Genomic DNA, 23793 nt, shown 5'->3' with positions numbered 1-23793 from the left:
TGTCCCATTGTGGGCATTTGGCACAGCGTGGCCCAAGGGGCTGTGGAATGAGGCCCAGAATTATTCAGACACGTCCTATTTCAGTATTTTCTTTGTTCTTCAAATCAGGTGCCCAAATAAATTGTCAGCACAGCTGCTTCCAAATATGAGAAACTGTATGCTGGGATGGAAATCAAGTAAAGTACAAAGATTTCCATCCTCTGTGACTGATGAAAATGTGAGCGTCGTCACACTGACTGAGTGCGAGGGTGTGTGTGTCTGAGGCCGGTTTAGGACCACAGAACACAGCAGTGAAATGAGATCCCCGAGTCCTCGTGCCCCAATGAATTATGTATGTGCCTTAACAGGTGAGCGGCCTTTCAGAGATACAAAATGATAGTTCCTTCGGCATTTACCACCGATGGGACATTTTCTAAGTAAAGAAGAAAAAAAACACAGGTTTTCCTATTTTTGAGTCTTCGAACTCTCCGTGTTCGTATGTCATGGCTTACCCTCCTGCAACTGGGTGGTGCCCTTGACATGTAGTTTTTTTAATTTGATCAGAACTGTTACCAAAAAACAGTTGTTGGTTTTATAAAGACAGGAAAGATGTAAACTTATTTTTGTGACTTCAGATTTTATGACAGACACTGGAGGCTTTTTTTTTTTAAACAAATGTATATTTATTAATGTTCAGAACACTGGAATTACAACACAAATGAAAAGAGAGTCTACAATAAATTAAGATTTTCGAATTTGTACTTCTGCTGTGCTGGTTTGCCCCCCCCTCCCCCTGCCCCTTTCCGAGGGTAGCTGTGGAAGAGACTGTGCAGGTGCTGGTGACAGCCCCCAAGCCTCAGGGAACAGGAACTGGGTGGGAACTGGGTTTATTCTCCTTCAGGGGGTTTCCTGTGAACTTTAAATTTATGTCTTTCACTCAATTGGGGAAATTTTTAGCCGGCATTGTATTTGAGGTTTTTTTCTCCTGCACCAATCTCTTTTCTCCTGTCCTTCCGGGACCTCTGAGATTGTCCCCCTGTCCCTGAGTCTCTGCTCATCCGTTCTCACTCTTTTCCCCCTGTTCTTCAGATCTGATCATTTCTAGCCATCAATCTACAAGCTCACCAACTTTTCCTCTGTCATCTCCATTCTGTGGAGTCCGCCCAGGGAATTTTATTTCAGATATTGTCATTTTAAGTGCTCTGAGATCTCCATCTGGTTCCTTGTACAACGGTCATGTCTCTGCTGAGAGCTCCTAGTTTGTGCCTTTCTAAACCGTTCACCTCTCCTTCCTTGGAGTGTGGTTACAACAGCTGCTCTGATCATCTAAGCATCTGGTTCATCCTGGGGCTGAAATCTGTCATCATTTCTCTGGGCATTTTCCTGGGTCTTTGTGTGCTGATCGATTTCAGAGTGAATCCTTAACTGGCATTTTGTCCTGCTAAAATCCTCTGGCAGGTGTCTTTTTATTTATTTATTTATTTATTTATTTATTTATTTATTTATTTTTTGCTTGTTTCAGCAGGCAAGCAACCAGTTGGGTTCGGACCCCAAGTTCTGTCTCAGCTTGTGTGAGCAGTGGTTCCGTTGTCAGCTTCAGGGTTCAAGGCCTCTGCTATGCTGCCTAGGGTCTAACCAGCGTAACTGCCACTCAGTCTGGGACGTGGGTGGTAGTTCATGTCATAGTTCTGTTCTCAAAGCCTTTGAAAGTTTGTTTTGGGTTTGCTCCTTATGCCCCCAGGTCAAGGCTGAGCCAGCTCCTGTGTCAGTGTATACGGAAAATGAGGGGCCACAAGTCCAGCGCTCTCCTCTCTGGGATTTGCAACACATGCTCTCACTCCTGGGGCCCCTCTTCTATTCTTGGTCTCTCTGCCCAGAAAGATGGGGTCCAGAGTTGTAGCCATTGGCACTGTCTCCCATATCTACCCAGCTGAGGGGGCAAGTTAATGAGAACAAGGGGAAATAAAAGGGATCCCTCAGGTCTTTGGCCTACAGGGTCTTTTTCCAGCCCTGATGGTGGCTGCACAGATCCAGAAATTGGGGCCACCCTTGAGGCAAATCTGGGAGGAAAAAAGGAAAACCACCCATGAACACTTCACTGCCCACCCCCAGGGTCCTTAAGTTTTACTTCCTCCTGGGTCTGCCTGCTAATGTTCACTTCTCAGCCCCAAAGCCATGCTTTCTGGGAAAACACGGAAGTACCTGAGAGAGCCCCTCGTAGAGGGGGTCAGGCCTGGGGCATCTGCTGGGCCTGTGACCTCCCATAGACATCATCACACACACCAGCCTCAGACAGGTCGCTCTGGTCACAAGAGGGCCAAGACAAAGACAAAAATCCTCCGAAACGCTGTCTGAACACAGACATGTTGCTGAGCTTAGTCCAGACCACAAAAATGACGAAACCTCCCCATCCCAGCTGCAGGAGAGCCTGCCACCTCCTTGTCACAGGTGTGGGGGAGCCTGCTGCCTCTCTGGTCCCACCTGTGGCCTTACCCCAGGGTCCCCTCCCCACAGACCAGGTTTCCAAAGGTCACGTGGGCGAACAGCACTGGAATCTACGGGCCCTCAGGTGCTTGGGCTGGGCAGGGCAGACGCCAGTCCCAGCGACGATCTTGTCCCAATGGCGCCACCTGGTGGACAGCAGCTGCTGCCTGAGCACTGCCAGTCACCTTGAAGGGTGCAGGTGGGAGATTCTCCTGCCTCCCCTTGCCGGCTGCCTCCCTGGTCCGACTGTGGCCCTGCCCCAGGCTCCCCTCCCTGCAGATGAGGGTTATTAAGACACCTGGGGAGGTTTCCTGGGACTTGGACTCTGGCAGAAGAGGATGTTTCCCCTTTTCCTTCCCTTTCAATAGGTGTGGGAAGTAATGGCAGCTGGGGTGCCCGCTGGGAAAGAGTGTGGGAGGAGCAGTCTCTTTCAGTCCAGCCCCTCTCCTGCCCAGAGTCTTCCGTAGCTCACATGGGCAAGCAGCCCTGGAGTCTGCAGCCGCCCAGGTACTTGGGCCAGCCTAATGGTGACCTCTGGTGGACAGCAGCCGCTAGGCCATATGCCTTGGGGGTATGGGTGAGGCAAGCGATACCCAGCGAGGAGCAGGAAACACTGCTGGCTGAGAGGCTGCCAGGGGCACCAACCACGAATGAGGCCTGGACGACTCCTTCCACCTCCCTGCACGGCCGACCTGACAGGCAGGAGGCGTGGCATGGGACTGGCAGGAGGCAGAACTGTCCACAGGCCGCAAGGGCGACCTCCCCTTGGCCACCCTTGCCTGGCAGCCGTCCCTCGCTGCCACTCTGAAAGCCAGCCTTGCTCAGAGCAGGGTGGGCACCGTGGAGGCTCTCCAGATGGGGACCACAGCTCAGAGCTCCGTTTCCAGGGCAGTGAATCGGGAGAAACCTGAGCCCAGGGAGGCTCTGCTGCCCTTTGGGCTGGTGGAACAAAGGCAACATTTCAGCCCTGGCCTCCATGCTGGACTGAGGGTCCCCAGGGACCAGGGGCCGCAACCGGTCTGTCCAATCCGCACTGCCCAGCATACTGTGGAAAGTGGATGCCCAGCTGTGGTCTGCCTCATAGCCAGGGCAGAGCAGGGCCTCCCTGGTCCAGCCCGGCTGGAGCAAGCAGGCCATCAGGGCTGGGGCAGCTGCCTAGGCCTGAGCCCTGCCTCTGCCTCTCGGGCCCATTTTTTCTTGTGGAGCACAGGAATGGTCTCAGAAGCCACACAGCAGGCTGCTCCGGTCCATTCCCCACCCTCGGGGAGACCCCACTGGGGGCAGCCTCGGGTACAATGAGCCTGGGAATGGGAGGGCTGGGGGTGTCCTTAGCTGGAGGGCCTTCAGCTTCCTCAGAATGGCATGGAGCAGATGCTTCTCTCTGAGCACTGTCCCTGCCCCTCAATCAGCTGCAGCTTTCGGACTGCTCTGCCCTGTCACAAGCCCTAGCCCATACGGGGGGCTCTTGGCAATGGGATGGGTCAGGTCTTCTCCCTGCACGCTTTGCCCATTTCATGGGGCTGGGTCCAAGCCGAGTGTCCGGCCCCTCCCTGGCCCCTACTGTGAAGTGGGCACCGCTGGGGTGAGGCGGCTTCTGTCCAGCCTCTGGTGTGTAGGCTGGCACCAAGCTGACAGGCCCACTCAGCGGTCTGGTCTCAAAGCTTCCCTATACCATGCCCTATCGCCCCAACACAAGGTCCCACTAAGCCAGTGTAGGGTCATGGGGCCCAACACCCCACACACCCCTTACCCCAGGCTTATGGTGGTCTTCCTGGCTGACCTGAGGCAAGTCCCACGTGAGGTCCTGGCCTCCCTGCCCCTCCCTTCTGTGCTGACCCATAGAAGCTGCTGTCAGAACCTGTGTGGTGGACAGAACTTTTATTCAGCACTGTTCCTGCAGCCCCCTCCACAGGCCCCCTCCCTGTGTTCCCGGGAGGAAACCTTCCCTGGGATGTGAAAAAGGGGCACCTGGGGCAGACCCGCTGGTCAGCAAGTCTTTCTGGCCCCTTCTAGGGGAAGCAGATCCGCCCGGCTCCCCGTGGTTCCAGCAGCAGCCAAGCCCCTGGTTGCCCTGCCCCGGCTTCACCCCACCATGGCTGCTTCTGGGCGCTCAGGGAACGGGAGCCGAGCCTGGGCCGTCGCCGCCCGAGCCCTCAGTAGCCACTCTAGACTTGCTCCTGCCCTTCTGGAGTGTGTAGGCAGATGGCCCCAAGCGCAGGATCTTCCCACTGCCCAGGCATTCCTCCCCTTTGTAGAACACTGCGAACTGGAGAGGAGAGAGGCCCTTGTCACCCCGTGGGACCTGGCATCAGGGGTGCCCTCAGGGCAGCCGGAGCCTGGGCCTCAAGCTGCCGGTCTGGGGCTGGGGAGAGGGGGAAGGACAATGCCCTGCCTCTCCCTGAACTGTCCCTGCCCCCGGGCCCAGGGCTCAGGAAGGGCCAGCCATGGCTCCCCCTGACCCCCCCACCTTCACTGGCACTGTGACCTGAGCACCCACACCCCCTCTGCCCTTGGCCTGTGATCAGGTGCTCTGGTGGGAAGTGTGACGTCATCCTTCCAGCAGGAAGCCCGTTGGCCACCAGCCTGCTCACCTGCACAGGTGCCGCCTAGGGCAGCTAAGCTCATGCTAGAGCCTGTCTCCACTCCAGGGCCGGGCCAGGCCGGGCCTGACCACACATGGCCTTCCAGATGGGCGTCCTCACCTCCCTCTGGAGCACAGTGCCGGCTGGGTGCCCACTCACCTGTCCTGGGGTGAGGGCCCGCACAGCCTTCACAGCCGTCACCCACACGGTGCCATCTTGGTTGAGGGTCAGCACGCAGGGCACTGGGTGGAAGAGAGGGCCTTGAAGGGGCACTGGCCTGGCCTGTATAGTCTGCCCCGGGCTACCACCTGGACCCTCAGCACAGCACTAACTTCCCAGGACCCTCCCTGCATTCCGGAACAAGAAGGCTGAGGTGAAGCCCTGGCCTCCCAGACCTGTCTCCCACAAGGGAAAGGGGGTTTGAAAGTGTTATATAACCCAAGCAATGGGGTCTCTGCTACCCCAGGTCTAACCCTTAACTGAGGCCATTCTAAATCAGGCCTCTCCGGGTGAATCCCACCCACTCGGTCACCTAGCGCCATCTGGTGGCGGAACCGGAAGTGGCACTCCATCATCTTGTCCCGGACCAGAGCGGAGGGCGGCTCCTCCGCGATCCAGTGCACGCGGTTGGTCCGCAGCAGGTCCCTGTACAGAGCCGGGTGGTCCGTCTGGGGTGCCTGCAGAGTGAAATGTGAATGTCGTGATGGCTGGAACCCACAGCAGAGCAGCTTTGCACAACCCTAACAGCAAACACGCACTGATAACTAGTGTCTGATTTGGAAATTCACGATCCAGGAGCCTTCTCATCCCTGCTCCTCAGAGGGGAATCTAAAGCACACGCCACAATCACACTTAGCAAGTGGAGGGGCCTGTGAGGGGAACCCATGACCTTGGCACTCTTCCAAGTTCAAGCCTCACTAGGCCTCACCACCACCTGCCTGGGGCCAGTGCCAGGGCCTTGGACTTGCCCCGCCTCACAGAGGCCACTGCAGGGATCCCAACCCTCGTGTCTGGGGAGACATGATGGCGGCTGAGGTGGTCTGCTTCTGAGGACCTATTCCTGACCCTCCAACACCCCCAGGCTTCCTAGTATCTAGCAAGTCTCCCCCTGAGGCATGACCTAGGGCACTAAGTAGGCAGGGAGACCCACACAGGAACAAATGTCAGTGACCTTTGTGTTCATCCTGTGCCCTTCTGAATTTTACAATAAAACCACTTTAATTCACACGTGACAGGAATGACTGTCTAGGTTTTTACACCCACAGCTCTTCTTGGAAGGGGATGTCCCAGAACCGGCAGGCTAGGGCTGCTGGTCCCCCGGCCTGTGCCTAAGTCCCCCAGCCTCTGACAGAGCATAAGCTGACACCAGTCTTCCAGCCCCAGAGCCCAGGGAAGGGTCCAGGGCTCCTGAACCTTGGCACCACTGAGATTTGGGGTTCAATCAGCTGTTATGGGGCACGGGCTCCCTGCCCTCCACCCACTAGACACCAGTAGCACCTATTCCCACTTCCCCCCATGTTATGACAATAAAAAATGTCCTCAGACATTGCCAAATGTCCCAGGTGTGTGTGGAAATCAAACTTGTCCCCTTTGTGAAGCCCAGCTTCAAGGCGGGGGAAGGGCACAGTGGCTCAGGGCCTGGCTGTGGCTGACAGACTGGCCCAGCCCTGCTGTCCACTGCCCCGTGCAGGGGTGACTGGCTGCAGTCTATGTCCCTGGCCCAGCCCTGCTGTCCACTGCCCCGTGCAGCGGTGACTGGCTACAGTCTATGTCCCTGGCCCAGCCCTGCCGTCCACTGCCCCGTCCAGCAGTGACTGGCTGCAGTCTATGTCCTTGGCCCAGCCCTGTGCTCACTGCCCCATGCAGCGGTGACTGTTGCGATTGATATGCCTGGCTATCCTAGATGCTGAAGCTACCTCCTCTCCATAGGACCTTTGCACTAACTCATCTCTGAGTCTCGTCCTCTCGTAAACTAAGAGCAACAGCATCTATTTACACGGTGAATGTGACGAATAACAGAGTGACCAGCATATGGTAAGAGCTACTAGGTACTTTAAACAAACCTTTTGGCAACTAGGCCAGTCCCAGGAGGGCGCAGGAGAGGCCAGGACATTGTCCACAATGTGCTCGCAGGACGACCGCGCAGCCCTGTGTGGTCTCATCACACTATGGCTTTGCCACATGGACCTCGTCACCCATCTACAGACAACCCACTCACCACAAACACGTCACCCTTGGTGCCGTCCTTCTCCACCACATACCAGGGCTCGCGCAAGCCGCCTATCTTGGCTCTCTGGCCTAACGTGTACAGGAACCAACCTATGGAAACAGTTCTCAGTGAGGTGGGTACAAGTCCCATCTCAAATACCACACCCCAGTGATGGCGGACCGAGTGGGGCACTCGGAGAGGCTAGGGCCCTCCAGCTACCTGTGTCCATCCTTCATCTGGGCCTGGGTACCTTGCACATTGCATGGCCCACAAGGAGCAACTGTGGGATCACCTGACGCAGCAGGAGCAGGGGCCACTCAGAAGGTGGGCTGAGTGCCCTGCTGGAAGCCGTGAGCCCCTTCTTGCTGAGCTCCCGATGCAGCTGCAGGTTTCAGAGGAGTGCCCCCCACCCATGTACATCAGGGCTGCCCCAATTTCTGTGCACCCCCCCCACCACAAACGTCACAAGACCAGATGGCTAGTCCCCCCACCAGGAACCAGGTGTGCCAGCAGATGACTGCGGGAACCATGGGCGCCACTCCAGCAGCCTCAGAGCCGCGATGGGCTGAAGCACCGGCAGCTCTGTCCCCAGCAAGGCTGTCACCTCCTCCTGTTTCAGAGACGCTTGGCTCTCCAGGAGCTGTGACACCTACGTCCTGCTCCCCAGGGGCAGCAGCCTGCCCAAACCAAGGCTGGGGATTGCCAAAGAACAATCCATTTGTGAGACTCCACGTCTGAGCAGCAGCCCCGGTCCTTCCAGCCAGTCAGACGCACGTAGGTCAAGGCTAATCTGGTCATCAGGCCCCAAGGACACAGCCCCACCACTCACCAACCCAGGCTCCGTCCTCCCACTGGGCCATGAACCTCTGCACCTGCCTCACCCCGTCCCTGTCCTCCTACGCTAGTTCAGTGCACTCACGGTGCCCCGCCCCACGTCTGCCAGTGAGCAAGCAGCACCGCCGCACACCACACACCCGACGCCTCCCTTCACACTGTGACAGAACGATGCGCCCTCCTCCCTGTAGTCTAGCGTTCTCTACACAGGGCACACAATCCTGCTTAGAGGGACTTTACCGTAACTCAGAAATTGAAGTCTTTGAATCAGAGGGCATCTTTCTTTATTAGCTGCAGCGCTGAAAAGATGGCCATGTTTTGAGAGGCAAAACTCCCACATCACAGCTGCTGCCGTGGCCCTCGCTGTCCACACCTCCTACAGTCGGCTCTGACTCTCGGCTGACATGGATGGCGGCATGCTTCCCAGAGCTGCCACATCCTCCGGCTCCAGAAGTTTACAACGAAAGCAGCCAGAGGCTGGTCTCACCTTTGTGTGTCCCCAGAACTTTGTTGTCTTCTATGGAAATGAATTTGCCAGGCTGCGGCTGTAAATACTGGAAAACAGATTCTGCTGCGTTAGTGCCGGGCCCAGGCCCAGGCCCAGGGAGAGCATGGCTCCATCCCTTCACATCAGAGAACACTCACCTGGAGGATGAACTTCTCAAAGTTCCTTTTACCAACGAAACAGATGCCCATGCTCTGAAATGAAGGAAGGCCGACCATGAGATGAAGGGCAGGGAGGAGGGTCACCTTGAACGGGCCTCCGCCACCTCCCCCTGCATGGAGCCGCACCCCTCTGGCCCAGGGCTGGCTCCCCCCCACACTCAGACACAGTGCAGTCCAGACAGAACGGAAGGGGCTTACAGAGCACAGCCGCTCAGGCTGCCGGTCTCCAGTGCTGGACCTCGCCAGCTAAGCAAGCACACCACTCCCCACCCAGCAGAGCCGGCCCTGCGTCACTGACAGCCTAGCTGAAGGGAAAACACTAAAGCTACTCAAGCCTTCAGGCCCCTGCCCCCGAGTCTCCAGGGGCAGGGACCCCAGCAGGGAAGGGAGGTAGAACAGCCGGGCCAGCAGCTGGACCTCCCATGGGAGTCCAGGGAGAGGCCGTCCTCATGGTGACATGGTCCAGCATGAGAACACTGGGCCAGAACAAGCTCTCCTCAGCGCCTCTCAGCACACAGCTTTGTCACTCATCCTTTGGTTTGTGTCACTAGAAGTGGGTCCTAGGAGGTGGCTCCCTCGGCTTCTACCAGAGTCATCCTTGGAAACTGAACAGGTAGAGAGATGGGTGGGGGACTGGATAGAGAGAACAATGACTGGCTAACAAAGGGCACAGCCGGGGAGTCCTCAGAAACAGAGATGAGTGGCAACTCTAGCTAAAGCTACCTCAGCCCGAAACGGCCAGAGCTGACTGACCACACGGGGCCGGCTGAGCCAGCCTGGCCCATCCCACCCTGAGCTCCAAGCCCTGCACGCTGGCTCTCCCTAGCCCACCAGCGCACCAGGTTTCCTGGCCTCAGGGCCTCACACATGCTCGCCACACATTCTAGACGTCTGCCTCAGCTATCCACATGACACTAAAGCCTCCTCTTCTGCTGGGCCTTAGGCACATGTTATTTGCTCAGAGGCCTTTCTTGGTGTGTCTACCCCAAAGTCCACATTGGAGCCCACCGCTGTTTCCTCTCACGGGCTTCTCTCAGGTCACAGCGTGTCGCCCACTTGGACCATGCCCTCTGCAGAGGCAGGCCCAGTCCGTGTGCGGCTCGCTGCACCCCGAGGCCAGCGGCACAGCAACCAGCTCCCAGCAGGCACTTGATAAGCACATGCTGGATGAGGGCTGAACCCAGCGGGTCTGTGTGCAGGGTAGCAGCTCCCCTCGCTGGCTCTCAGTGCCCATCCTGACAGCCCCATGCTGTCCTGGGGGCACCCTGCCCCAGCAGCTGGGCCAAGAGCACCAGGAAGCTCCAAGGCCACTGGGAGAGCTGCCCACACAGGGCACCGGGAAGGGAGCTGAGCAGGGGCTGTACAGAGGGCCAAGCAGGGCAGGAGGGAGCATTCGCATCTGCGCTTTTCCCGAGGCCCTGTGGCACCCTGTGCCGAGGCTCTGCGGACAGAGCGGATCCCCCAGTCCTACCTCCTTTTTCTGAAGCACATGATGAAGTCTATTCTCAGCAGCTATTTTCTTTACAAAATCTTTCGTTAATCCCCCCAGAGGGAAGAGGGTTCTCCTCAGGGCCTCCTGGGAAACCTGGCTGAGAAAGAAGGTCTGGTCTTTAAAGCTGTCAGCTGCTTGGAGGAGCTTTACCGCTGCCAAGAGTAAAGAACAAAAGATGTTGCAAGAATATAATCAATCACGCTTTGGTCTTAATAATGTCCTTACGCTGACTGAGGCAGGCGGCCCTGGACTGGAGAAACAGAGCTCACACTCAGCAGCAGACGGCTGGAAAAGAGAACCGCCACGGTTAGTGCAAGTAGAAGTCTCACTCCTGATTTAGCAACTATTAAAGAAATACAGGATGGTAGATTTTACATGATAGAGAAATTTATTCCAGTTCATACTTTAGATGGTAGTATTTTCAAAGATGAAACATCCCATGGAAAATAAAATTTTAAATAAATTCAGCCAATGTAGGAAAACTGGACAAGCCAACAACTTAGAGACCTCACTGGAGTGCTCTCTGGACAGTCACAGGTGCGCCAAGGCCCCTGCTGTTCCGGGGCTCTTGCCGTGGGTGCCGGGAAAGACCGTCCCCAGCAGCACTCTACCTTTAATGCTCCCTCTTTCTTGGTCTGATGCTCCTCTACAGTTTCCCTAATCATCTCTATTTTATGATGAAGGACGTGGCTCACTTTAAGCAACAGTGCATAGGTGTGACTTACCTGGCCCCCTGACATTGGTTCAGAGAAGAGGGCGTGGCTCCCCCTCTGGGCCAGACGGGTCCTGCCTGGCAGGTGACAGAACTTCCGTGATGGCCAATGGAATAACTGAACATACCATCAGTATTGTGTCTTCTTTCACCATTTCTCATACCTACGCTAAATGGCTCAACACATGACATGCATGTGACATGTTCTCTGTGCAGTTAATGTTTTCCACCAGTGACCCTGTATCTGATTCTCATGTTAGCTGTGTGGGTAGAATGGTCCCCATTTTACAGACAAGGAAACTGAAGTTCAGCTAACCAAGTGAGCAGCCCAGTGGTGCAGACAGAGAGCAGCAGAGCTGAGAACTGAGCCCAGTCACCTGAACATCTAGTCCGTGACTTTTTATGCATAAGAGCAAAACTAGCTGAAAAATGGGAAACAGAGTTCAGTCAGCCAGTCATCAGGCAGAATCATTTGCCAAATGTTGTTTCTAAATTCAATTCAGTCAAACAATGCGTCTAAAAGCCTTAGAACACTGACAGCAAGTTATATTTTCTTGTAGTTCCGAGTTATTTTAAAACAAACTGGCGCTGGCTGGTTTGCTCAGTGGAAAGAGCATTGATTGGCCCAGCGTGTGGACATCCCAGGTTTGATCCCTGGTCAGGGCACACAGGAGAAGTGACCATCTGCTTCTCTCCCCTCTCTCTCCCACTTATCTCTCTCTTCCTCTCCTGCAGTTAGTGGCTCGACTGGTTCAAGCATCAGCCCCAGGCAAAGAGGATGGCTCAGTTGACTGAAGCATCCGACCCAGATAGGGGTTGCCTGGTAGATCCCAGTAGGGGTACATGCGGGAATCTCTCTGTCTCCCCTCCTCTCACTTAAATATAAAGAAAAAACTCAAAATTTATTACTTTTAAGAAGAAAAGCTGCCCTTGCCAGATGGCTTGATTTAGTAAGAGCATCATCCCAAATGCAGAGGTTGCTGGTTTAATCCCTGGTCAGGGCACACACAGGAACAGGAACAGGTGGATGTTTGTGTCCCTTTCTCTGTATCTCTCTTTCTTCCTTCCTCTCTCGCTAAAACCAGTAAAAATTTTAGAAAGAAGAATGAAGAAGAAAGCTGGTGACCCTAAGCCGCGGAAAGGAAGTAGCACTCAGTGAGGCCTGCCTGTGCCAGGAGCGCTGCTCCCACACTTTGCTCCTCAGGTGTCACGGCGCCCCTGCCACCTGTGCAGGTAAGGCGATCTTCCAGGTCCCAGTCCACAACCCAGGAGTCCACGCTGGGGCCAGCTAACCCAGGGGCCGAGCTCTCTGCCACCCCCTGTGCACTGTCCCCAAGGGCCCAGGCCATGCAGCCCTACTCAGCTCTCCAGGGCACCTAAGTTACAATAGAATAAAAAGCTTTAGTGTACCTAAGACACACTGCAAAGACACTGTAGTGTTATTAAAACAACCACATAAAACTAACTCAGCCAAAGTTGCGTGCTATAGGCAGAAAGGCCCGCAGCCTAGCGAGCAGGTCCAGATGGCTCTGTGGGACAAAGCGTTTCCTAGGAGGTGACCAGGCATGTCTCCTCAGTATGGGAACAAATCCCTCAGCTCCACAGGCTCCTGACGTGGAGGTTTCCTGGGTGGGTGGTGCCCAGGATGTGGAAGGCAGCACCTGGAGAGGACCTGGGGCCTGGCCTCGCTCCATGCCAGGACCGCAGAGGCCCTACAGGCAAACACAGCCCTTGCAGGCCTGGGGCCCTGCGGGCAGCAGCATGCACCCTCTGATGTGAGCAAGGGAGGGAAAGAAAGGGTAGCCAAGCAACTGCCGTCACTCAGGACTCCCATGACAAAGTGCGTGCCCGTGTGACGGCTACAGCCTGCAAACTGGGGTGGTGACAGAGAGGACAGAACTCAGCAGGCTTTTCTGGCATAGCAGACAGCACAGATTATGGGGCTGGACTGATGGGCTGGATTCAGCTCTCCCACCAGAGGCACCCAGGTCAACTGACTTCCTCCAAGCCTCAGTTTCCTCATCTGTGAAGTGGGACGATGGCCCACTCCTGACGTTGCTCAGAGGAGGAAGAGAAGCATGTGTATGTAAAGCCCCAGGGCAGGAAGTGGGCGCTGCAGGGCAAGCTGGCCACATGGCGACGTGCTAACCCCTCCATGACCCTACAACACCAGAAGTTCCTCGCAGAAACATGGCTCTGAGCCCATCTGTCTTTCGCTTAAACATGATGCGAGTTCTCCTCGGCCCACAAAGTTCAGCAGATTGAGAGGCTCAGAGAAGATGGAGACTTTCTCAGGTCACACTGCAAGTCAGAATAGAATCTCAGGGGAAAAAAAGTGCAGCAAAACAAGCCAGAAGCCCCCCAGCCTGTGGTTTGGCATTTATGTCTGTCTAGGAAAGTGAAACTGCCCCTTTAACACTGATGAACTGATCAGCAGACACAGTTCCAGGCCCAGCCATCGGGCTGTGCTGAGAGGGCCAGGCCACACTAACATGCACCCGGTCTCAAGCCCGTGAGAACTTGATGGTAAGCAGCAGGGCCTGTAGCACCCCAAGTACTATTGTCAAATATTTCCTCAAGTATTAGGGGAGCCTACAAATCACACACAGTGTCTAGAGCTAGGCTGTAAATTACAATTCAGTGTCCCACCAGCTTTGCTTGGCCCCAACCAGGATTTCTGATGCCCAGTCCCAGGCCCCTGGTAACCAATGCTTCAGAGAAAACCAAAACAAACAGCTGGTCTGGAACACAGAGGTCTGGCGGGTATGCTCACACAATGACCCACTGTCATCCTTCAAAATAGTTCGCTCGGTCACAAATAATTAAGCTCTGACTTGGGCACTTTCACTTACGATTTCTGACTTCAAATCGATTTCTGAAAAGCCCTTCTGGCCTCTTAATGTGCTTCTGCTGAAAAACTTCCTCATCCTCCAGGGATGTCCGTGCATAGTGACCTGTGGCAACTGCATCTGCTCCTGTGCGGTTTTAAAAACACAAGGATTGGATTTTCGACTTGCATTCGTTGGCCTCTGCCAGCACCAGCCAAGGGAGCTCACAGAAGCCCAGACGCCACAGACTGCCCTGGAGGGTCCGCCCCCTCAAAGCCTGGGACCCGAGGGAAGAATGCACTCTTTCGCATACCAGAACTGTGAGCCTGCTTTTGCCCGCCCCTGTACAATTATTATCACAGTGAACGATCACCCAGCATGTTCAATTTCTTCTTTCCACGTTACACAAAACGTACAAGGACCTCCCAGACACACATAACCTCCTTGCTGTGTGAAAATGTCAGACAGTTCTGTAAGAGGCTTTTCTCTTGCAAGATGCAGTGAAACAGACTCAGCACTGACCCAACCCAACTAGCTCTGTGTAGAACAAGACACAGAAGAGTTAGCCACTGAAGATGAACTACCTGAAAAGGGACATTTAGGAACACACTACTGCATCCCGATTGACTTCTCACAGAGAAAGCAAAGTCCCATGACTCTTTCCTTAAAGAACAACCACATGCACGGTGGACGGTACTGGGCCCCGCGAGGAGCTGAGACTTCAGGTCCAGCTCTCGTGAGTGTCCAGTCCGTGCTGCCCTATTCTCGTCAAGTCCAAACTCGGAAATGTTCACTGCAGAGAGTCCTTCCAAAGCTTCCCCGGCAGACGGCCACCCGGGGCTCTCTGCCCAGGAGCCGGAGCCCGTGCTCTCTGAGGCAAGCACTCCCTCCAGCACAGCTGCCGGAACCTCCCGGGTGGAGCCTCTCTCCTGTACACGGCAGATCTGCCCTCTGCTGCCACATGCCTGAGCAGCGCTATGATGACCCAGAGTAGTCCCACAGTTCATCAGGTGGCACATTTCCAGACATAATCAAATCAAACTCAAATCACACCCCCTGTACCTGTCAATCTTTTTCCTGAATAAACAGGAACTACTGTGGCCCACTAGATGTGGCCGAGCCAGGGCAGACCTCAGCAGACCCTTACTCAGACCTTCTGTGACCACAGGGCAGCTCAGGCTGAGCGGGCTCCAACGACAGACTGGGAGCAGACTTGGGCACGTGGTCAGCTCCGGGCAGCTAACAGCCCAGATCTCCCCCTAGCCTTGCACTAGGAACATCACCAGTCGGTGATGAGCCTGGGCAGTGCTTATCTGTACTCTGTGTCATGTCTTTGAAGCTGGTCCAACACTCAAATTTGTTAGAGTTTCCACTCCCTGCTTTGTGGGCATTTTCTCACTAACTCTGTGAACCAACTTCTGTCTTCTCTGCTGCTGATCACCTCCACATCAGATCTGTAAGCCCACTTTGTCCAGTCTCAGTCACCAAAGTGCTAACAGGATGGAGGTGCCGACAATCCTGTGACACCACTGGGTCACTGCCACGTGCAGGCACGGCAGGCTGAGCTGCAATAGGACAGAACAAAATTAATGGCCAGCACCCGCCACTTGGGGAGTTCTCCATGGTGACCCCAACAGCGGGAGACAGTAGGGCCTGGAGCTCACTCAGGCACAGCAAAGGCACCGAGAAGAGTCACACAGCAAGTCAGCATTGGGAAGGACCACCATGAAGAACAGCGGTCCCCACAGACAGGCAGGAACAAGAAAGCAGACACTCAGGGACGCAATCGGCAGGCAAGCTGTCCATGGGCAGCAGGGCTCTAAGAACAGGTCACTAAGACATGGATCCAAACCAGAGCAACAGAATAGAGACCCAAGACCTGGAATCAGGTACTGACCCAGGCCTGTTCTCAGGAAAAAACAGAAATCCACCTTAGGAAGCAGAGCAGGGGTCTCAGTAGGACCAGCAGAAAGGATGCCTGTCAAGGCACTGCCCGCCGAGTTTCTCCGGCCCTGGACTAGGGCCCCTGACGTGTCTGCTAGCTATAGCCACATCTGTAACACAGCTGCTCTGAGCAAGGCTGAATCTGCAGGCAGGGGCTGGGGGCCCCCTGTCAACCCTGGCCAGTGACCCAACACACCTTCCCTCAGGACTCTGTGAGATGGAGCCTCCTGAAACGGACTGTGCCTGTCCCCTTGTGCTGGTGCAGCCCACAGTGAAGAGGCCTCCTCCCCCCCTCCACCATGATCCACCATTTGTGCATCACCAGAAAGTTCTTATTTGGGGAAATACCAGATTACCGTTCTCATTGCTTTCCTTCTGAAAGATGAAGTTGTTCACAAGATTTTGGCTGCTGACCAACTCTGAAAATCTTATGCCTTTTTAAAAACCAAATGAAGATAATCCGACTTACCAAGATTATCCACAGCGTAATGAAGAAAACAGCTGAATTTGATGTGCTTGTTGCAGATGATGTCGGGGTTGGGAGTCCTTCCTTTCTCATACTCGCTTAGAAAATCACTGGAATGAAAAAAACACGTTCATTTCTGACTGTGCACATCCTCAGCAGCACGTCAGGTGAGCCAATTCAAGCCATGTCCAGTATCTTTACCAACACTGGTTTAAAGCCTGCTGTACTTGTCCACCTGCACCTATGCTAACTAGCACACCTGGATGGAAAGAAGGCATTCCTACCTGTTGACATAGCTTAGCAGGCTCACAGGAGTGTGGGAGCATGAGTGCTCAGTCACCTGCTTCCCTGACTCTTCTCCCACAGGGGTCTTGGTGGGTCAGAGCAGGGTTTCCGTGTGGGCCGGCCACCAGCCAGGCCACAGTCCCAGCCTGGGAACCCAGATCCCTTTTCAAATGTGAACACACATACAGTACTCCACCTGGTGCTCGCAATGCATGAGGCACCCTGACTAGGTGGGTTTGTGCCTCACAGGCTGGCTGGACATGGGAGCAGGCAGACTGAGCAAGAATATTCCTGAGGGTATGCACTTCAGGAGGGTTTGGATGACTGCTTCAGCAGTTTAAAATTAGGTGTATTTCTGGTATATAGGATCTTTTTTTTTTCCCTTCATTTCCTAGTGAGAGGAAGGGAAATAGAGAGACAGACTCCCACATGCACCCTAACTGGGATCCACCAGCAGTCCCCAGCTGGGCCCAATGCTCTGCCTATCTGGGGCCATGCTTGCAACTTAGCTATTTTTAGCACCTGAGGCAGAGGCTCCACAGAGCCATCCTCAGTGCCTGGGGCTGATGCACTTGAACCAACTGAGCCATGGCTGTGGAAGGGAAAAAAGAAAGAGAGAGAGAGAGGAGGAGGTGGAGGGGTGGAGAAGCAGAGGGTCTCTTCTCCTGTGAGCCCTGATCGGGACTTGAACCCAGGATATCCACACACTAGGTTGATGCTCTTCTACTGAGCCAACTGGCCAGGGCTATACATCTTTTTGTTCATAAATGTAGCACAGTGCCTATAGAATAAGCGCTTAATAATTATTAGGATTATATTAGATTTTTAAACGGTGTGTGTGTGTGTGTGTGTGTGTTTTCTTGTTTTCAAATGGCTCAGGAGAGTGGATGACTAACCCTTGCTCTCAGAACCCACTAATCACTGGCCTGCATGGGCATGGACAGTCAGCTAGAGGAACCTTCCAGGGGAGACTGCAGCTTTAGCTCCCCATACTGATTTAGCAGCAGGAGAAATTAAAGAGACTTCTGACAGGTGGTAATAACAGGAACAAGAGATAGGGGTGCTGTGGGACACAGGCCTATCCTCCAACAGAGCCCCCAAGGGCAGCTGAGGTCTTTGGCATCGCTGTCCAAGAGCTCTGGCTGCCCACCAGGCTGGCTGACTATGGCGCACCGGGGAGCCTCTGCATCGGGGCCCTACGCTCACCTGAACACGTCATTCCAGTACTCCTTTACATAGGACACCTGGTGGAAGGGGATGTCCAAGACTTGGCAAACTCTATAGGCATCTTCACAGTCTCTATCAGCAGTGCAAACTCCATGTTCATCCAGCGAATCCCAGTTCTTCATAAACACCCCTGTCACTTGGTAACCTGGGAAAGGGAGGAAGGACAGCTGAAGGGGAGTACAGGAAATGTGTCTTAGGTTAAGGGCCGCAGTTTCTGAGTTCCCATGCCTGGGCTCTGCTGTGCCTGGCCCTGCCATACCTGGCAGTCCCCGCTTGGCCTTCAAAGCTGATTCACACCCCAGTGCATGCAACCCCAGGTGCCCCCTGGAGGATGTAGATGCTCCCTCCCCTCCTTTCCTGCAGCACTTTAGGCCAAATCATCTGCCTGTGTCTCCAAGATTCTGCCCTCCCTTCATGGCCCCACCCCATGTGGGCACAGAGCCTGGCACGTAGCAAGGCTGAGCAAACATGTGCTAATGAGTGATGAGCAGAAATCCCACATGATTTTTCGAAGCAAATAAAAACCACTTCTTAGTTATCAGAAGAGTGAACACATTTCAAAACTTATTTCCAATTACCATCTAACTGATTTAGATTCTAAAGTCCTCAGATATCAAGACAATGAAAATTTTGGCTGTTTTATGATAGGGCTGCACTACCTATATATTTTATGATCTACTTCCTCCCCCCCCTTTTTTTTGTGACAAACTACCCAACCAACGTTGGAAAGTCTAATGTTAGCCTCACACCATCTTAGTGAACCCCACGGGCACCTACCTATATAGGAAATCAGTTTCTTTTGAGTAGGCTCAAGACAGAGCATCTAATGTAACAGGTTTAATACAGTAGAAACAGCTATTCGATGACAAAGTTTTGCCAAAACTGAAAGGCCACCTTTGCAAGACCATCTCATCCCAGCAGGTAATCAAGCCCTCCCCCCTCTGCTTCCCAAGCATCTGACTCCATCTGGGGTTCTAGCAGTGCTCATGTGCTCCCTACAAAGGATAGGGGCTGTGTCTTACACAACCCCGTGTCCCCAGCACCTAGCAGTGCCCAGCACAGAACATGAGTTTCAATTGCTTATAGAATGAATAAACAACCCCACATACAATTTAAAGTCTACTCTTCAGTAGCCTCATCTGCACGATCATCTTTCTCATGGAGACATGATACACTTACATGGGCACAGGCTCAGGCGCTCTAGGATGGGACCTTAGGGCCTTGCCTATCCTTAACTTTACAGGGGGCACATGATGGGACAAGCCCCTCCCACAAGGCTGGAAAAGTCCTCAATGCCAAGGTGAGAGGGATACACTTTTTCTTTGCTGCGGCCATCAGCTTCCCCAAGGAAGGCTGGAATATGAATGAAGTTGTACCGTTTGGATCCTGGAATGGGAAGAGCTTATCTTCCTGAAGAGTAAAATAATGTATCTGGTCTCCCAGTGGCCATCTTCCACATCTCCCAAAGCATGTCATATCCCTTATCAGGAAACCCCAAGAGCTCTGTATTGTCTACTGGACATAATCTAAAACCCCTAATAGAACACCCTCCATAAACAGGGCTCAGCCTGGTCCTCTACCCCATCATCTTCCACTCTACTTTGCCCCCCACACACACACACACACACAACCTGCTCATGCTGGTGCCTGCGTTCAGCTGTAGCCAGAAGCAGAAGCACTTTCCTCAGCTCTGGCCTGCAATTCTTGGCTCAGTGAAGCCCAAACATTACCATCTCTGTGGTGCTTTCATTCCCTTTCTGCATTTCTAAATGCTGAGTTTGCCTATAATTTCACTTAGCACTTATAGGTCTCATAACTGCTATGGTTGTTTCATGAGAATGTTCTCTGAGTGCCTACTACGGGCTGGACACCGGGGTAGACCCTTCATGTGCATCATGTCACTCCATCCTTGCAGGAACCCTGTGCAGCCGGCCTTGTCTCATTTCACGGATGACCTGCCCGAGGTCGGGAACCTTGTATTCGCCTTGCCTTCCAAGAGCTTAGCACCCAGGGCAGCTGATGGCGCAGGCTCCGCCCCGGTGACCACCTCCCCCCGGTGAGCGGCCCCCGCACGGAGAATGCGGACGCAAGGGACCCTTAGCTACTGCCCCGACGCTGGTGCTTGCTGTTCAGAAGGCTGTCATCCGCCGGGCGGCGAACACAAACGACATTTAATAATAAACAATCGGCCCGTCGGTGGGTGCTCCATCGCACACCGTCCAAAGGACAAGAAGCCTGTACCGGGCGGCCACTGCGCCCGCGGAGGAAGGCTCCTCGCTCGGCTGCGTGAGGTATTCCGGGATCCAGGGGGACACGCGCGCGCGCACGACCCCAAGGTCAGAGAGTCACAGCCCGCGGCGTGGGTCCCAGGGTGGCGGCCTAACTTGCTGTGGGTAGTGGGGGCCGCGGCGGCCTTGCTCCCCACCCCAGGCGGACGGGGATTCCTGAGGCGGCGTCGCCTCACCTCTGCGTCTTAGCAACAGCGCGGCCACCGCACTGTCCACACCGCCGGACAGGGCGCACACGACGTGCCGCGCCGCCAGCATCCGCGCGACACCAACTTCGCCAAATGCTGCTGCCGCTTCCGCGCCCTGCCGGAAGTCCCGCCCTCGCCGCGGCGCGCTGGGGACCGGGCGCGGGCGGAAACGTGTGGTTGGCATGTCGCGTTCCGCCAGTCGTTCCGTCCTTCGGCCAAGCCCACTTCCCGCTTTTGGGCACTGCTGACAGTACTGACTTGGGGGTTAGGGGGGTTAGGTCCTGTGAGTGAGCCACACGAGGACGGGATGTGTTGTTCCCGACTGCATTCTCAGCACCCACAGGGCTATGTGGCTCAGGCGAGCTCTTCCTTCCTAAACAGATAACTGAAAAGGGGGGGACCTGAGGTCGTCCCCGAGGGAAGGTAGGGGCTTGAGTCCTTCTGGGAGGCAGAGGAAGAGCAGGTGAGGATTCAGCCTTGAACACGGACCCTGGGCCTCTGGGGCGGGGTGAGGCTTCAAGCAGGGGAGTAAAATGACCACATTTAAATTTTAGGGAGGTTTTCGTGATTGCCCTGTGGATAGGAGGAGGCCATGACACCAGCCATCTGGGAAAGGGACAGTGGCAACACAAAGGGATTTGGAGGTAAAATCTCTAGCCCTTGCTGCTGTTAGGATGTGGGGGTGAAAACGAGGGTGGGAGACTTGACGTTGCTGTCCTGGGAACAGTTATCCAGAATGCAAGGCCTGCCAGTGCCTGCCAGATCAGCTGCAGCGTGTGAGGTGCCTTGGGGCCTTCTGCTGGGGATGTGCCCTCCCTGAATGAAGGGGAGAGACACATGCATGGAGGACCTGGCAGATGGCAGCTGGGAGAACTGGAAACACTTACTGGGCCTAAGAGTGGAGTGTGTGTGTGTGTGTGGGGGGGGATTCAAATGAAAGCAAAGGGAAAGGCCTGTTAGGAGATCTGTGCAGAGCAGAGTGGGCCGGAGGTCCGGTGACTGACGGACAGGCAGCCATCAGTGTGGAGTGCCAAAGTGGGGGTGAAAAAAGAATGCATCTCAAAATAGTTCTTAGCTCTGCCGTGTGCCATATAACCTTTCATTTTTTTCTTTTTAACTTTTTAATTTTTATTGTAGAGAGGAAGGGAGAGAAAGACAGGAACACTAATCTGTTCTATATGTGCCCTGACCGGGGATTGAACCAGCAATGTCTGTGCTACAGTGAGACATTCTGAGCTATCCGGCCAGGGCTTCTTTTTCACTTTTTAAAATTGTGGGGTACAGTTTCCTAAATTGATTTCAGGTAGGACTTGAACCATGGTTTGAAAAATGCTGGGAGGAAATGGCACAACCAGCCAGCACCAAAGCTTGGCATGAAAATAACTTTAGTTCCTTAAGTTTACAGTGTCACCAGTGGACATACAGGTTTAAACATGGATAATTACTAAGGCAAGCCACTTTCTTGAGAACAATAGTTTTAAGAGTCTAGAATGAAATGAGGAAGGTCCCAGGGTCCCCTCTTTCTAAGAATTGACAACTGGAGAGTCATGGCCACTGGTGCCACGAGCAGGCATGGGGTGAGCTCCAGGGTAGAGTAGGAGGGAAGGGGCCCTGTGGGAAACAGAATGATGACTTTCTGAGAAGGATAAGTTATCAGGAAGATATCCAACAAGGAGAGAATTTCATCTTGCATTTCCCAGGAGATGAGTAAACCCAGCACCTGGATACCCAGCCTTCGGCAGGTTTAGGAGTGAGTATTCAGTTGAGTCTGTGGCCGTGATCATGCTGATGTCACTGGGTGTTTTGGCCCAGCCTAGAAGACCACGTCCTTCCTGGTGTGGCAATTTGGTACAAGGTTAGGGCCGGAGTCCAGTTTCTGCACAAGCATAAGGCTTTGGGTTTGGGTAGGCGGCAACCACTCAGGAAGTGGAGGAAACCTGATGCATCAGCAAGATATTTTCTGCTACTTTTCAGTTAAATGACCCTTTGGCTACTTTGTAGCTCCAAGTCTTGAACTAATCCAGGTCCATGGATGAGCCAGCATGCACAGGACCCCTGCCTACAGCTATGTAATATGTGTGGGTTTCAGAGACTTAAACCTGAAGACATTTGCACCAGGAAATTTATGAAATGTAAAAGTCACAGGAAGTTGGATCTCATAAATCCAGGTGGGTGGCCCTCCAGTGGCAGCCAAGGGAGTCACACTACTGTACAGAGAAAGTGGCTGTACAGATAGTGGAGCCCCTCAGAGCTCCAGAAGCATTCCTTTCCAGTGGCCTGTGTAGTTTCTCACAGAGGCAGAGGTTGGGCTTAGGTCCCAGGCGCTAGGACAGGAAAGGAGCTTGAGGAATGGAACTGCCCAGCAGGACAGCCAGCCAGAGAGCAGGGGAGAAAGCCTGGAAGGAGAGGAGATGCACCATGGAGTGGGAGGTGCTGCTTTATCTGTGGGCTACCATCTATTTGAAGGAAATTCAAATCCAATTACTTCTGTCCCACCTAGGGGCACCTGCATATCAGATGGAACACCTAGGCCCCCTAAGGCAGCCTGGGGGGTGGGGGGCAGCAGAGGAAGTGAGCGAGGGAGCAGTGAGGACAAAGGCCCAGCTCAACTGGTGTAGACTGGACAGCCAGAGCCCCATTTGGTCCCACTCCCATCAAATTCTAAGCTCCCAGAAGACGGGTGCATGAGCTTTGCACCCCACCGTATCCCTAGCAGAAATGCAACTTGTCCACAGAAAAGCCTCCATAAATATTTGTGAATTCAGTTCCAGACTTTGGTTTTTCTCTGATAAACTGAGGGGCCGGGCATCTCAGGACCCTCATGGCGCTAATACTGCATTCTAGAATCCTCTGCCGCCCACCAGAATAGAGGGACGAGGGAAGAGCAGGGACTGGCACGGCTCCCACAGGCGCTGCACTCCAGCAGGGCAGGGTGTGTTCTTCCTGCAAGTGCACCCCATTTTGAGTCTAACTCAGTGGTTCTCAAAGTGTGCACCAGGGCGCACTGGTGCTCCCTAGAAGATTTCCAGGTGTGCCCTATGGTATTCCAGAGAAAAATGTTCCTGATGGGGACCAAAAAACCAACAGGGTTTTAGGAATTTAGAGTTTTGGGGGACAGAGGTGTGGGGAATTGGCTGTAAGCTGACAGTCTGCCCAAACCCCCCCCCCCCCACCTCACTTGCCTAATTAGGTTGCAAAAGGCTGTTAAACTGTGGTGCTGGATTGTTTACACTACCCCCCATGTTCCCCAGAAAGACTGGAGGCAAGTTTCTTCTATCCTTTGTTTGGTGTAAAGTTAAGATGATATATAAGGTGGGGGTTTTCTGCACTCAACACAATTTTTTTTTAACACAATTAAGAGTAAAAAGAGAGGAATTCTTCAATGTATTGACAAGGAAATGAGAGTTTTCCTTTCAAATATATGCCCAAACACTGAAGAAATCGCTAGGACACATCAGGCTCATGTTTCTCATAAACACAAGAATGAAAAAACTTAACACATTCGTGATGGGACCTGCCGAATTTACTAAATCTTACTAAGAATGTATCTGTATATATAAAATATAAAAAATATATATATATTGTCATTTTATTTTTTAACCTCTCGTT

At 53.8% G+C, this 23793-nt stretch overlaps 1 protein-coding gene across 4 annotated transcripts; it reads right to left on the bottom strand.

The window, feature by feature from the left end:
• Nucleotides 1-4326: 4326 nt before the first annotated feature.
• Nucleotides 4327-20299, bottom strand: TRMU (tRNA mitochondrial 2-thiouridylase). Of its 4 annotated transcripts, none has more exons than XM_066358705.1 (11): nucleotides 20173-20299; nucleotides 17688-17853; nucleotides 16200-16306; nucleotides 13811-13933; nucleotides 10226-10398; nucleotides 8734-8787; nucleotides 8576-8642; nucleotides 7264-7364; nucleotides 5578-5722; nucleotides 5205-5287; nucleotides 4327-4729 (listed from the first exon to the last, which is right to left on the bottom strand). In XM_066358705.1, exons 1-11 carry the CDS (start codon nucleotides 20252-20254, stop codon nucleotides 4574-4576), a joined length of 1257 nt encoding a protein of 418 aa, XP_066214802.1. In that variant the 5' UTR covers nucleotides 20255-20299; the 3' UTR covers nucleotides 4327-4573. The 4 variants fall into 4 exon arrangements, with proteins under 4 accessions (XP_066214802.1, XP_066214803.1, XP_066214805.1 ...); XM_066358706.1 differs by lacking the exon at nucleotides 20173-20299 and adding an exon at nucleotides 19439-19486 and having other exon boundaries at nucleotides 17688-17875; XM_066358708.1 differs by lacking the exon at nucleotides 5205-5287.
• Between the last annotated feature and the right edge of the window lie 3494 nt (nucleotides 20300-23793).

This window comes from Saccopteryx leptura, chromosome 1 (genome assembly GCF_036850995.1).
Source record: "Saccopteryx leptura isolate mSacLep1 chromosome 1, mSacLep1_pri_phased_curated, whole genome shotgun sequence".
Lineage (NCBI taxonomy): Eukaryota > Metazoa > Chordata > Mammalia > Chiroptera > Emballonuridae > Saccopteryx > Saccopteryx leptura.
Note: the sequence above shows the minus strand (reverse complement) of the source record. Positions and strands in the feature narration are given on the sequence as shown.